Source organism: Anarhichas minor, unplaced genomic scaffold, assembly GCF_050575085.1.
Source record: "Anarhichas minor isolate MPS153535 unplaced genomic scaffold, ASM5057508v1 ptg000047l, whole genome shotgun sequence".
Classification (NCBI taxonomy): Eukaryota; Metazoa; Chordata; class Actinopteri; order Perciformes; family Anarhichadidae; genus Anarhichas; species Anarhichas minor.
The window spans coordinates 651,521-663,978 of record NW_027466493.1 but is presented as its reverse complement, the minus strand read 5'-3'; the positions used below and the strand labels follow the sequence as shown (position 1 = coordinate 663,978).

The 12,458-nt window shown below is 42.1% G+C and overlaps 1 protein-coding gene across 1 annotated transcript; it reads left to right on the top strand.

The window, feature by feature from the left end:
- The first annotated feature begins 90 nt into the window (after positions 1-90).
- Positions 91-8,626, top strand: mboat2b (membrane bound O-acyltransferase domain containing 2b). The gene is made up of 13 exons (XM_076112179.1): positions 91-304; positions 2,993-3,138; positions 4,005-4,082; positions 4,554-4,649; positions 4,747-4,802; positions 4,907-4,961; positions 5,259-5,430; positions 6,055-6,247; positions 6,412-6,515; positions 6,601-6,665; positions 7,091-7,223; positions 7,354-7,505; positions 8,455-8,626. Exons 1-13 carry the CDS (start codon positions 215-217, stop codon positions 8,624-8,626), a joined length of 1,512 nt encoding a protein of 503 aa, XP_075968294.1. The 5' UTR covers positions 91-214.
- The last annotated feature ends 3,832 nt before the right edge of the window (positions 8,627-12,458 follow it).

Genomic DNA, 12,458 nt, shown 5'->3' with positions numbered 1-12,458 from the left:
TGGGGAGAAGAAAGAGGGGGGCTCAGAGGAGGAGGAGGAGGAGGAGGGGGGGCAGACAGACTGAGGAGGAGGAGGAACAGGAAGAAGAGGAGGAAGGAGCATCAGCAGCAGGACACACAGACGGACCGTCGGAGGATCACGGAGCCTCCGCCGCCGCCTCTGAGCTGCTGCAGCCGGACACAGAAGCAGCAGACCCGGCCGCAGACACGGAGCCATGGCCGCTGAAGAAAACCCATCCACGGCCTGCACCGGCTCCAGCCTGCTGCAGCCGGTCAGTGAGATCACCAACCTGCCGCTGGACCAGGTAAGATCCTCCACAGCAGCCGAGCCGCGGATCTCCGGTGGGTCCGGTGGGTCTCTGACACACCGAGAAAAAAGCGACGTGCACGGCAACAAAAAACGAGTCTGAGAGCGAAACCGAGCGGATCAGAGCGACGACGGGTTTAAAATGGATGGAGGCCTCGAACACACAGACAGACAGACAGACAGACAGACACACACACACACACACACACACACACACACACACACACACACACACACACACACACACACACACACACACACAGTAAGGAACCTTAAACATTGTGTCGTCGGTGAGACGAGATGGCAGCTGGGTGGTGGTGTGTCTGATGAAGATGAAGATGAAGAGCAGGAGGATAAATCAGTGATCAGCTGGTTGACTCTGAGGTCATGATGCTCACAGGCCCAAATAATAATAATTATAATAACAATGATCATTATAATGATATTAATAATGTTAACATGTAGTTAATATAATCACAGTAATATAAACCAGCTGTGTGTAAACCATCACAAACAATCAATATACATCATGAAATATATTAAATTAGAAGAAAATTACATTCATCAGATATTTGACATGATATTTGATATTTTTAGGAGCTGGTTTCCAGACGTGATATATTTACTTCATTTATAGGATAAAGTTTATAATGAAAGATTCTTAAACAATAGAATCAGTGACGACCCCTCACATCTGTCTGGTGACCCTCTGGAGGGCCCGGCGCCTCAGGTTGGAACCAGCTGGACTGCACTACTTTATAAATGGAGTACTTTTACATGAAAGTATCTGAATACTTCCTCCACACTGTAAATATAAAGTATCTGCTATATAATAGGTGTTTCTGTTGTAAAGTATGAATATGCATTAATATCAGAGCTGTAACTGATGATCAGTTTGATCCATAACATGTCAAAGAGTGAAACATGTTTCAGTTCACTGAGAGAAGAAGGAAACGTCTTAACTTCAGAGGCTGAAGAGCACGTTTTGAGATTAAATTACTTGTTATTGGTTATTTATCTGCTGATCGATTAAACGTGATCGTTCTTTTACTTCAGAAAGGATCTCAGAACTTCTGATAGACCTTCACACATTAGTAGACTCTGATGATCCAGACTCTGATGATCCAGACTCTGATAATCCAGACTCTGTTGTTGAACTCGTCTATTGTCCGTCGGTTGTTGAACTCGTCTGTCGATGAACTCGTCTGTCGATGAACTCGTCTATTGTCCGTCAGTTGTTGAACTCGTCTGTCGATGAACTCGTCTGTCGCTGAACTTGTCTATTGTCCGTCAGTTGTTGAACTCGTCTGTTGTCCGTCGGTTGTTGAACTCGTCTGTCATTGAACCTGTCTGTCGTTGAACTCGTCTATTGTCCGTCGGTTGTTGAACTCGTCTGTCGATGAACTCATCTATTGTCCGTCGGTTGTTGAACTCGTCTGTCGATGAACTCGTCTGTCGCTGAACTCGTCTATTGTCCGTCAGTTGTTGAACTCGTCTATTGTCCGTCGGTTGTTGAACTCGTCTGTCGATGAACTCATCTATTGTCCGTCAGTTGTTGAACTCGTCTGTTGTCCGTCGGTTGTTGAACTCGTCTGTCGATGAACTCATCTATTGTCCGTCGGTTGTTGAACTCGTCTGTCGATGAACTCGTCTGTCCATGAACTCGTCTATTGTCCGTCGGTTGTTGAACTCGTCTGTCATTAAACTCGTCTGTCGATGAACTCGTCTATTGTCCGTCAGTTGTTGAACTTGTCTGTCGATGAACGCGTCTATTGTCCGTCGGTTGTTGAACTCGTCTGTCGATGAACTCGTCTATTGTCCGTCGGTTGTTGAACTCGTCTGTCGATGAACTCTGTCGCTGAACTCGTCTATTGTCCGTCAGTTGTTGAACTCGTCTGTTGTCCGTCGGTTGTTGAACTCGTCTGTCATTGAACCTGTCTGTCGTTGAACTCGTCTATTGTCCGTCGGTTGTTGAACTCGTCTGTCGATGAACTCATCTATTGTCCGTCGGTTGTTGAACTCGTCTATTGTTGAACTTGTCTATTGTTGAACTCATCGGTTGTCCGTCTGTTGCTGGATTCATATGTTGTTGAACTCGTCAGTTGTCCGTTGGTTGTTGAACTTGTCTATTGTTGAACTTGTCAGTTGTTGAACTCGTCTGTGGTTGAACTCGTCTGTGGTTGAACTCGTCTGTTGTTGAACTCGTCTATTGTTGAACTCGTCAGTTGTTGAACTCGTCTATTGTTGAACTCGTCTGTTATTGAACTCATCTGTGGTTGAACTCGTCTGTTGTTGAACTCGTCTGTTGTTGAAGTCGTCTGTTGTTGAAGTCGTCTGTTGTTGAAGGCGTCTGTTGTCGAACTCGTCTGTTGTCGAACTCGTCTGTGTTGCTTCAGACAGCAGACGCAGGAGGAAATACTCTAACCGCTCAGTTTACACAACGTTCATTATTAATTCACACCAATAAGCGTTGCCTGTTTCACTTTACATCTGGATCAGATGTTATGCTGCTGATACACAAACTCTCAGGAGTCACTGTGTCAGCAGGGTGTGTGGTTCTGTTAGCGGTTAGCTGTTAGCCAAACACACAGTCCTCAATAATAACAAAGAACAAACTGTTTCCTCCTCTGTGTCTCTGGTCTCAGAGGATAATAATAATAATACTACCCTTCTCTCTGTCTGGCAGGTGAACTTTGTGGTGTGTCAGCTCTGTGCTTTGCTGTCGGCCTTCTGGTTTCGTCTCTTCCTTCATCCCAGTAAAACCAGTCCCTTCATCAGACACGTGGTGGCCACTTTACTGGGACTCTACTTCGCTCTCTTCTGCTTTGGCTGGTGAGACAGAAAAATAAATATTTGATTTAAAGATACAGACACAATCACACAGTTATTGTTACATGAACAGTTTTAGAGGTATTATTTCATGACGTAGAGTACAGGGCAGTGGTGGAGAAAGTATTCAGATACTTTACTTCAGTAATAGTACTACTGCCACGCTTTAAAAATACTCTGTGCTTCAGTAAAAGTACTGCTTTCAAAATGTTACTTTAAGTAAAAGTATATCAGGAACATTTGGTTAAAGGTGGAATGTAACTACGAACATTTAGTCAAGTACTATATTTAAGTACAATTCAAGGTACTTGTACTTCTTGTATATCCATTATCTGCTACTTTATACTTCTACTACTTCTCAAAGGTAAATATTGTACTTTTACTGCACTACATTTATCTGACAGCTTTTTATATATATATACATATATACATATATATATAAATATTTGCTTACTTTGGTACTTTAAGTGTATTTTGATGCTGATACTATTGTACGTTTACTCAATAAACATTCTGAATGAAGTCTTACTTTAATAATGTATTTGTATACTGTGGTATATCTACTTTTACTGCAGAACCTGATGTTAAATAGTTAAATACTTAAATACTGGTTTAATGAAGATAGATGTTTGTTTTACTGTCGGGAGGTTTCCTGACATTTCATTGGTTCCCTGATGTTTGATTGGTTCCCTGACGTTTGATTGGTTCCCTGATGTTTGATTAGTTCCCTGACGTTTGGTTGGTTCCCTGATGTTTGATTGGTTCCCTGATGTTTGATTGGTTCCCTGGTGTTTGATTGGTTCCCTGGTGTTTGATTGGTTCCCTGATGTTTGATTGGTTCCCTGACATTTGGTTTCCTGTGTGTTCAGGTACGCCCTTCACTTCCTACTTCAGAGTGGACTCACCTACGGCATCATGATCCTGACCGGAGTGGAACACATGCACAAGTGAGCTTCACAGAGTCCTCAAGTGGTGTTAGAGGTTTAACAGAAACCCAGTGCTGTTTGGAGGATCGGGTTCAGTGTTCAGGTCTTTCTACCACATCTCATGGCCTTCTTCAGGATGAAGACTGTCTCTGTTCAGAGATGGTCTCTGGTGTCAGACCTGAACATCCTCCTTGATCTTTACCTGGTCCTCCACTAAGTCTTGGTCCGTGATCTTTGACCCTGGTCCTCCACTGAGTCCTGGTCCGTGACCAGTAGCAGCTGCACTGGAGCAGCTGCAGGTTCGGGATCTTGCTCAGGGGCACATCAGTGGTAGCAGTGAGGAACCAGTTCAGGAATCAAACCAGTGACCTTCAGTGGGTAGTTGTGGCTGTAATGGACTCTGCAGCCTGTAGGGGGGGGGGGGGGGGGGGGCGCTACCAGAACCTCATCTGGACCTGATGAAGGTTAACGAGGATCTCTGTGTGTTTTCAGATACTGCCTCCTGGTGGCTCTCAGCTACCTGAGTCTGTGTCAGATCACTCGAGTCTACGTCTTCGACTACGGGATGTACTCCGCCGACTTCACAGGGTGAGATACGCCTCCTTCTGTCTGTCTGTCTGTCTGTCTCTCTGTCTGTCTGCTCGTTCACACTGATGTCCCGATGGCTTCTGTGTTCTCTCTGCAGCCCCATGATGGTGATCACTCAGAAGATCACCAGTCTGGCCTTTGAGATCCATGACGGTGAGACAACGAGGCTCTCAGAGTTGTTGGAAGGAATATGTTTAAAGCTTTTATTCATATATATATATATATATATATATATATTTGTGTTTTTCCTCGTACAGGGATGGCACGAAAAGAGGAAAGTCTGACTCCGGGACAGAAGATTTTGGCGATAAGGTTTGTTTGTAGATTGTAGTTTCTCGCTCACCTCCCAGTGTAGAGACCAGAACCTTACTTACTAGTGGGACGACTGTGGTAAGTGGAGAGCAGGGCCGTCGGTGGTTCAATCCCCGGCTCCGGCTCTGCTAGTTGCATGTCGATGTGTCCTTGAGCAAGACACTTAACCCCAAAATGTCTCCCGTAGCAGTGCCTATGTGTATGAATGTGATAGAATCTGAATTGTAAGTCGCTTTGGATAAAAGCGTCTGCTAAATGACTGTAATGTAATGTACTGGTCTGTGTGTGTGTCCACAGGAGGATGCCCAGTCTGCTGGAGTACTTCAGCTACAACTGTAACTTCATGGGGATCCTCGCCGGACCCACCAGCTCCTACAACGACTACATCGCCTTCATCGAGGGGGACCCCCGTCGCCATAGAGACCAGGAGGCCGACAGGAAGCTGAAGCAGAGCGAGCCCTCGCCAAACGTACAACACATAATAATATTATAATAAATACATTTAATTAGGACTGTTTCTGAGTTTCTAAAAAGGATTTTATGACGATGAGGAGGGATGTTGAGAATATTGGATATCAGTCGATGCCAATTGACCCTTCGCTAAGTCCCGCCCCTCAAACGCAGACTAGCCAATCACAGAGAAGCATCATCTCTGACCAGGAGCTCTGCTCCATAGACTCTCATCAATGGTTCCAGATGTTCTTCATGTTCAGGCTGTTTTAGTGGATTGGAAGCTAATCGTGTTCTATTTTTGGATAATAAGATAATATGTCTTCAGGGAGTGCAGTTAGTGACAGTGTGGGATCATGTTAACAGCAACAGGGGGCGGGGCTTTGCAAAGGGTCAATTCTGATTGGATGCATGTAAAAGCTCAGCGCACACTCAAGCTACAAACTAAAATTCAGATTTCGTGGAGGAACAGTAACACATCATCTGCATAGCGACTGATTTTGTACAGTCTGAATGTCTTCAATGAAATGTTAAAAAGAGAGAGACAGACACAGACAGACAGACGGACAGAGAGACAGACAGACAGAGAGGAGGTTACTGTTCCCTAAGTCTAGTCAACTAGAACCAACGTGTGTCTCCTCAGACCGAGGTCATCCGTAAAGTGGCCACCTCCTTCTTCTGCCTCCTGGTGTTCCTCTCGGTGTGTAAAGTTTTCCCCGTGGAGCGAAACATCGACGACGACTTCATCGCCACCATGCCGTTCTACGCCCAGGTGGTCTACCTGTACCTGTCCATGCTGACCACCAGACCCAAGTACTACTTCGTCTGGACGCTCGGTGGGTGTCTCACCTTTCTTCTTCTTCTAATCTGTTGTTAACCTCAGACAGACTGCCTCACCTTTCTTCTTCTTCTTCTTCTTCTTCTTCTAATCTATTGTTAACCTCAGACAGACTGTCTAACCTGTCTCACCTTTCTTCTTCTTCTCTATTGTTGACCTCAGCTGATGCCATCAACAACGCCGCCGGCTTCGGTTTTAACGGCTACGACAGCGACGGCTCTCCTCGCTGGGACCTCATCTCCAACCTGAGGATCCTGAACATCGAGGTCTGGACTTGACTCACGTTTAACCTGAAGCTGCTCCGGATGTTTATTTCTACTAAACTGTTGATTTTCTCTGTTTCTCTTCCAGTTAGCCACCAGCTTCAAAGTGTTCCTCGACAACTGGAACATTCAGACAGCTCACTGGCTCAAAAGGTATGAACGCATTCTGTCTCTATTAGTTTAATGTTCATCTACAGTAGAGCCACAGTGTGTCGGTCAGATGGACGGCAGTAAAAATCTGTAAAATATTTACCTCTTGAACTCTTGGTTTTCTTTTTAAATTTCCATTTAAAACCCTCCTTTTGTTTAACACTCATCGTTTTATCTCAACTCTTATTTAAGCTATACGAGACAGCTAGCTTTAGGGTAATGCCTGAGGATGAGCACACTGGGAACAAACTGTATTTTACTTTCTGTATTTTATTGAAAACACATCACTCAAAGTCACACAAGTCTCTGTGTGGACTGCTGCCGCTGCTGGTGGTTCTGTAACAGGACGTTATTATCTGCACCTGCAGACACTATGAGTTGAACAATGGCCTCATTATTCTGTCTGACCTCTGACCTCTGGTTGACAGGGTGTGTTACGAGCGATGTCCCTACCACCCAACGGCAGCCACCTTCATCCTGTCAGCCATGTGGCACGGCGCTTATCCGGGCTACTACCTCACCTTCCTCACCGGCATCGTCATCACGCTGGCTGCTAGAGCGGTGAGCTGTCCCTGTTAACTGCTAGCTGTTAGCTTGTAATGCTGCTAAGTAACTGTTAGCTGTTAGCTTGTAATCGTGCTAGCTGTTAGCTGGTGAGGAGTCCACTAACTGTAACGTTTTAATCTCTCAGGTCCGACACAACGTTCGGCCTCACTTCCTGCAGTCACCCGCCCACAAGCTGGTCTATGATGTCATCACGTGGGCAGCCACACAGATCGCCATCTGCTACACAGTGGTGCCTTTTGTCCTTCTGTCCGTCGGTCCATCCATCAAGTTCTACAGGTCCGTAACCAGTCAGGTTTAACTCAGGTTTAACTTTGAGCCAGTCAGGTGGTTGAACTTTGAGCTAGTCAGATTTAAATCAGGTTTGACTCTGAGCCAGTCAGGTATAACTCTGGTTTAACTCTGAGCTATTCAGATTTAAATCAGGTTTAACTTTGAGCTATTCAGATTTAAATCAGGTTTAACTTTGAGCTATTCAGATTTAAATCAGGTTTAACTTTGAGCTAGTCAGGTTTAAATCAGGTTTAACTTTGAGCTAGTCAGGTTTAAATCTGGTTTAACTTTGAGCTAGTCAGGTTTAACTCAAGTTTAACTTTGAGCTAGTCAGGTTTAACTCAGGTTTAACTTTGAGCTAGTCAGGTTTAAATCTGGTTTAACGTTGAGACAGTCAGGTTTAAATCGGGTTTAACTTTGAGCTAGTCAGGTTTAACTCAAGTTTAACTTTGAGCTATTCAGATTTAAATCAGGTTTAACTTTGAGCTATTCAGATTTAAATCAGGTTTAACTTTGAGCTATTCAGATTTAAATCAGGTTTAACTTTGAGCTAGTCAGGTTTAAATCAGGTTTAACTTTGAGCTAGTCAGGTTTAAATCTGGTTTAACTTTGAGCTAGTCAGGTTTAACTCAAGTTTAACTTTGAGCTAGTCAGGTTTAACTCAGGTTTAACTTTGAGCTAGTCAGGTTTAAATCTGGTTTAACTTTGAGACAGTCAGGTTTAAATCAGGTTTAACTTTGAGCTAGTCAGGTCAGCTTTAGTCCATCGTTGAGGAAACTTCACCTCATATAATGCTGTTTACTACAAACATACCTCAACTCTGGAAAACTATTCAGTGTGTAAAAACACTGAATCTCTTCCTTTAGCTGTTCGATGGTGTGAAGTCGTGAGAATCGAGATCTCAGACGTGGTGTTAGATCTGAACTCTCTTCACCATGTTCCTTCCTCCCTCCAGGTCCTGGTACTTCAGCCTCCACATCGGCTGCGTTCTGCTGGCCGTGGTGCTGCCGGTCAAACCGAGACATCTCCGCCTCAAAGACCGGCAGAAGAACCTTCACCAGGAGCCGGTCCAGCACCACCCGGAGGCTACAGACAGCAACTGCAGTCAGAAGGAAAAAAACACATGAGACCAGAGGACAAGAGAAACAATCATGTCCAACATTTTATTTCCATAAACTTGTATAGAAAGAAGAGGAGGTGAACCACATCAAACGGAACCTTTCCTCCTGTCTCGGTATTAAAACACGATGGTTCATGACAGCAAGTTTAAAATACTGTATTATTTGGATTCACAGGATGACGAAACCAACGAAAAACAGGCCCTGAATATTTGCAGGTCTGAGTTTGTAGGATACTTGACGTGGTTTGACTGCCAGGACTCAAACACAAGGTTATTCTTTGGGCCGGGTGGCAGCTTCAGGTTAATGTGCAATGATGGAAGATAGGGTATATATATACATAAATACATATATATATATATGTATATATGTATATATGTACACATGGAGCAGCTGTCCTGAAGTGTCATGGCCGCCCTCTCCGGTCAGAAAGCTGCCGATTGAATGAATGAAAAGGATGAAGAGGAAAATGACTGAACGGAAGATTTTAACGAGTACACGAATGAAAAGATAAAGTCCAGTAAAGAATCTCCACCACATTCCTCCCAGACCGTCTGACTCATCGTGTTATAATCTATTAAACCACAACTTCACAGTACTCATAGAATTTATAGTTTGGAGAAAAGTGCCAATGATTATTCCACTCAGTCGCCTTAGTTGTTCTGTCTTTTACAAGAAAAAGAAAAAGTGCTGCTTAGCAGGATAAGTATTAACTCTTTGTGGTGAGGAGGGCGTTGTGTTTACATTTGTAGATGTCACGTTTTTTGTCACGTTGTTATTTATGTAAATTCAAAGACTTGTGTTTTGATGTAAGATGTGACGGCGCTTGAAGAAGATGAAAACGTCTCACGAGAGTTTAGGAAAACTCCATGATGTGAAGTTAAAATACAAATCAGGTTCCTCTTAAATAAAAGCATCTCACAACAGCAGGAAGTGAACCCAACGTTCATCTGTTGGTTCCATGAAGGCGTTAGCTAATGTTTAGTTTAATAGCTAAACTGTTTGGTTTCAGGTTAGCTAACAGTTCAGTTTAGCCGCTAAAATAAGCTGGTTTAGCGTAGCTGCTAACGCTGGTTTAGGGTTAACTATAGTGAGTTGTGAAGCTAAAGAGACTGGTTCAGGTTAGCTAACTGTTAATAGTTAAATTGAAAAGATATAACGGTTTAGATCAGGCTAGCTAACGGGGTACTAAAACAGTTTGGTAAAGCTAATGGTTGAGTTTAGAGGCTAAACCTTTGACGTATAGTAAGAACTAAATGGACCCAAAGATTGCGCCAATTCAGTCCGTTGAGAATTGCTGTTTCTAGCTTCCCGGTTTACTTCCAGTGTTTCTCCCGCTGGCTCGTTGACTTTACAGTATTATAACCTTTTCTCAGCTTGAGGAATGTTTGACATATATCCTATAAAACCTCCATGGATCAGAAGTTCTAATTAGAAAGAGTCATAATTGACTTTGCGGTTCGAGGTGTCCTCTCAACAGTTTTACAGACGTCTTGTTTTAATGGTGTTTTATGGGGAAATGCTTTTGGGCTGCAGGGGAATGTTTCATTGTAATAATGTGAGTGGTTACTGGCTTCTGATCCAGTTCTTGTTAAACATCCATGGGGTCAACACTTTGGTTTAACAGCCGAGTGAAAACAAACAACACAACAGCTTAGTTTGGCTAATGGGCAGTTTAGCAATGTTAGCATGGTTATGTAGCCCAGATTAGCTGACTCTTGATTAGCTAAATCAACTGGTTCAGCTAGCAAATGGTTCATTTTATGAGCTTTAACACTTTGGTTCAATTATGATTCAGTTGGGCTGAAAAACAGTTAAGTGTGGAGACTAAAACAGTTAGTTTTGGGGTTAGCTAACGGCTCAGTGTAGAAGCTGAACCGGTTAGCTCCAGTTAGCTAACGGCTCAGTGTAGAAGCTGAACTGGTTAGCTCCAGTTTAATAAAGTAGCCCCAGGTTAGCTAACAGGACAGTTTGGTTCAGCTTGTTTCAGCTAAAGGTTCAGGCTAGTAAATCCTTACTCCATTAATGTTTATAAAATGACGCATCATGCCATGTTAGCATGGTTATGTAGCATGCCATGTTAGCATGGTTATGTAGCATGCCATGTTAGCATGGTTATGTAGCCTCCTGCACGTCTCTTTCTCCATGACGTGTTTCTAATCAGTGTTAAGTAGATGAGAGAACAAAAGACTTTCAGATTCAGTATATTTTTCACCACCAACTCGTTTATGTCCGTTGTGTCTCTTTTGGGCAGAATCAGTAAAAGCAGATTTGTTAACGTTCCCGTCTGTTCTCCTGTTTTATCACATTGTAAAAGGAACCTTGAGAACCTGGACGAGGACGTGGCGACGTCACCGATGAACATCGAGGCTTCGGCTGATAGTTTGAGACTTAACGTTCTTGAACCGGCCTCATGTCTGTAGGGTTGATATGGACGACATGTTTGTTTGGTTCTTTTGTAAAATGATGTGATTAAACCTTGGGATTTTTTTGACACTTGACGTTAAGTGTGTGTTGTTGATGTTTGAGAGGTTATCAGACTACCTGAAGGTGATTAGTAACAGGAAGATAAGACCTACTTCTTTCTGCACTTTAAACCCTAATAAAGTGAACCAGGACGACACTCAAGTTATAGTAATTCCTCAGAAGGTTAGCTGGGTAAAGAATGTAAAAATAACCATTAAAACCAACAGCACAAATGATTTGACAAAGAAATATCCAAAATATTTAATTTTATAGCCCTCAAGAGAGACTAAAGGAGAGTAAAGGAGACTAAATGAGAGTAAAGGAGACTAAATGAGAGTAAATGAGAGTAAAGGAGACTAAAGGAGAGTAAATGAGACTAAAGGAGACTAAAGGAGAGTAAATGAGACTAAAGGAGAGTAAATGAGACTAAAGGAGACTAAAGGAGACTAAAGGAGAGTAAAGGAGATTAAAGGAGAGTAAAGGAGACTAAAAGAGTAAAGGAGACTAAAGGAGACTAAAAGAGAGTAAAGGAGACTAAAGGAGAGTAAAAGAGACTAAAGGAGACTAAAGGAGAGTAAATGAGACTAAAGGAGACTAAAAGAGAGTAAAGGAGACTAAATGAGAGTAAAGGAGACTAAAGGAGAGTAACTGATCAGCTGATCGACAGAAGAAAATAACTTGTTTCCTTTAAACAATGAACTGCCAACATCTTAACTATCTTCTCTTTTCTCTTTATCAATAATGAACTACATATGAAACTGAGGTGGGAAATTCATCGCTAGATAATCTGACATTTTTCAAAATAAGATAAAAAATATAGTGACAAAATGATTGATGTATGATGTATGTCAGAGTTATGTGCTGAAACTATTTCTGGAAAATAAAAAGATGTATTTGTGTATATTGTCATAAAAAATATATATATTTAAATTAACATTTAAGGTTGTCCGTACAAAAGGCAAAATAACTGAATAATGTACATAGCACGGTCTTCAGACGATAACATAAAACAAAATAAATAAAGAATATAAATATTTAACTGGATAAATATATCTGTATGTCATTAAATGTTGCAAACGTGATAATTAATTATTTTTTTACGGAAGAACACGTCACACCTGAAAACATCTCAGTCCAAATAATAAGAAGGAAATAATGCATAAATTAAATAAATACATGAATTAAAAGAATAACTGAATGCATTAGAAATACAAACATGAATGAATAAAAGGGGAATTTAAATATGGAATTAAATAAAAAGGGGGAATTGATTAAAAGGTGAATTAATAAAAAAGCAAATAAAAATCAATTCATGCCTACATTTATTTTTTAAATATTATTTCAAAGGGCGCATTGATTTATTTATGGGGTCATT

Bases quoted from the DNA above. Each gene is read 5' to 3' on its own strand.
- mboat2b (XM_076112179.1), top strand. From the start codon at position 215: ATGGCCGCTGAAGAAAACCCATCCACGGCCTGCACCGGCTCCAGCCTG. The intron at 3,139-4,004 runs GTGAGACAGAAA...CTGTGTGTTCAG, and splicing joins GCTCTCTTCTGCTTTGGCTG to GTACGCCCTTCACTTCCTAC. The intron at 7,506-8,454 runs GTCCGTAACCAG...TCCTCCCTCCAG, and splicing joins CCATCCATCAAGTTCTACAG to GTCCTGGTACTTCAGCCTCC.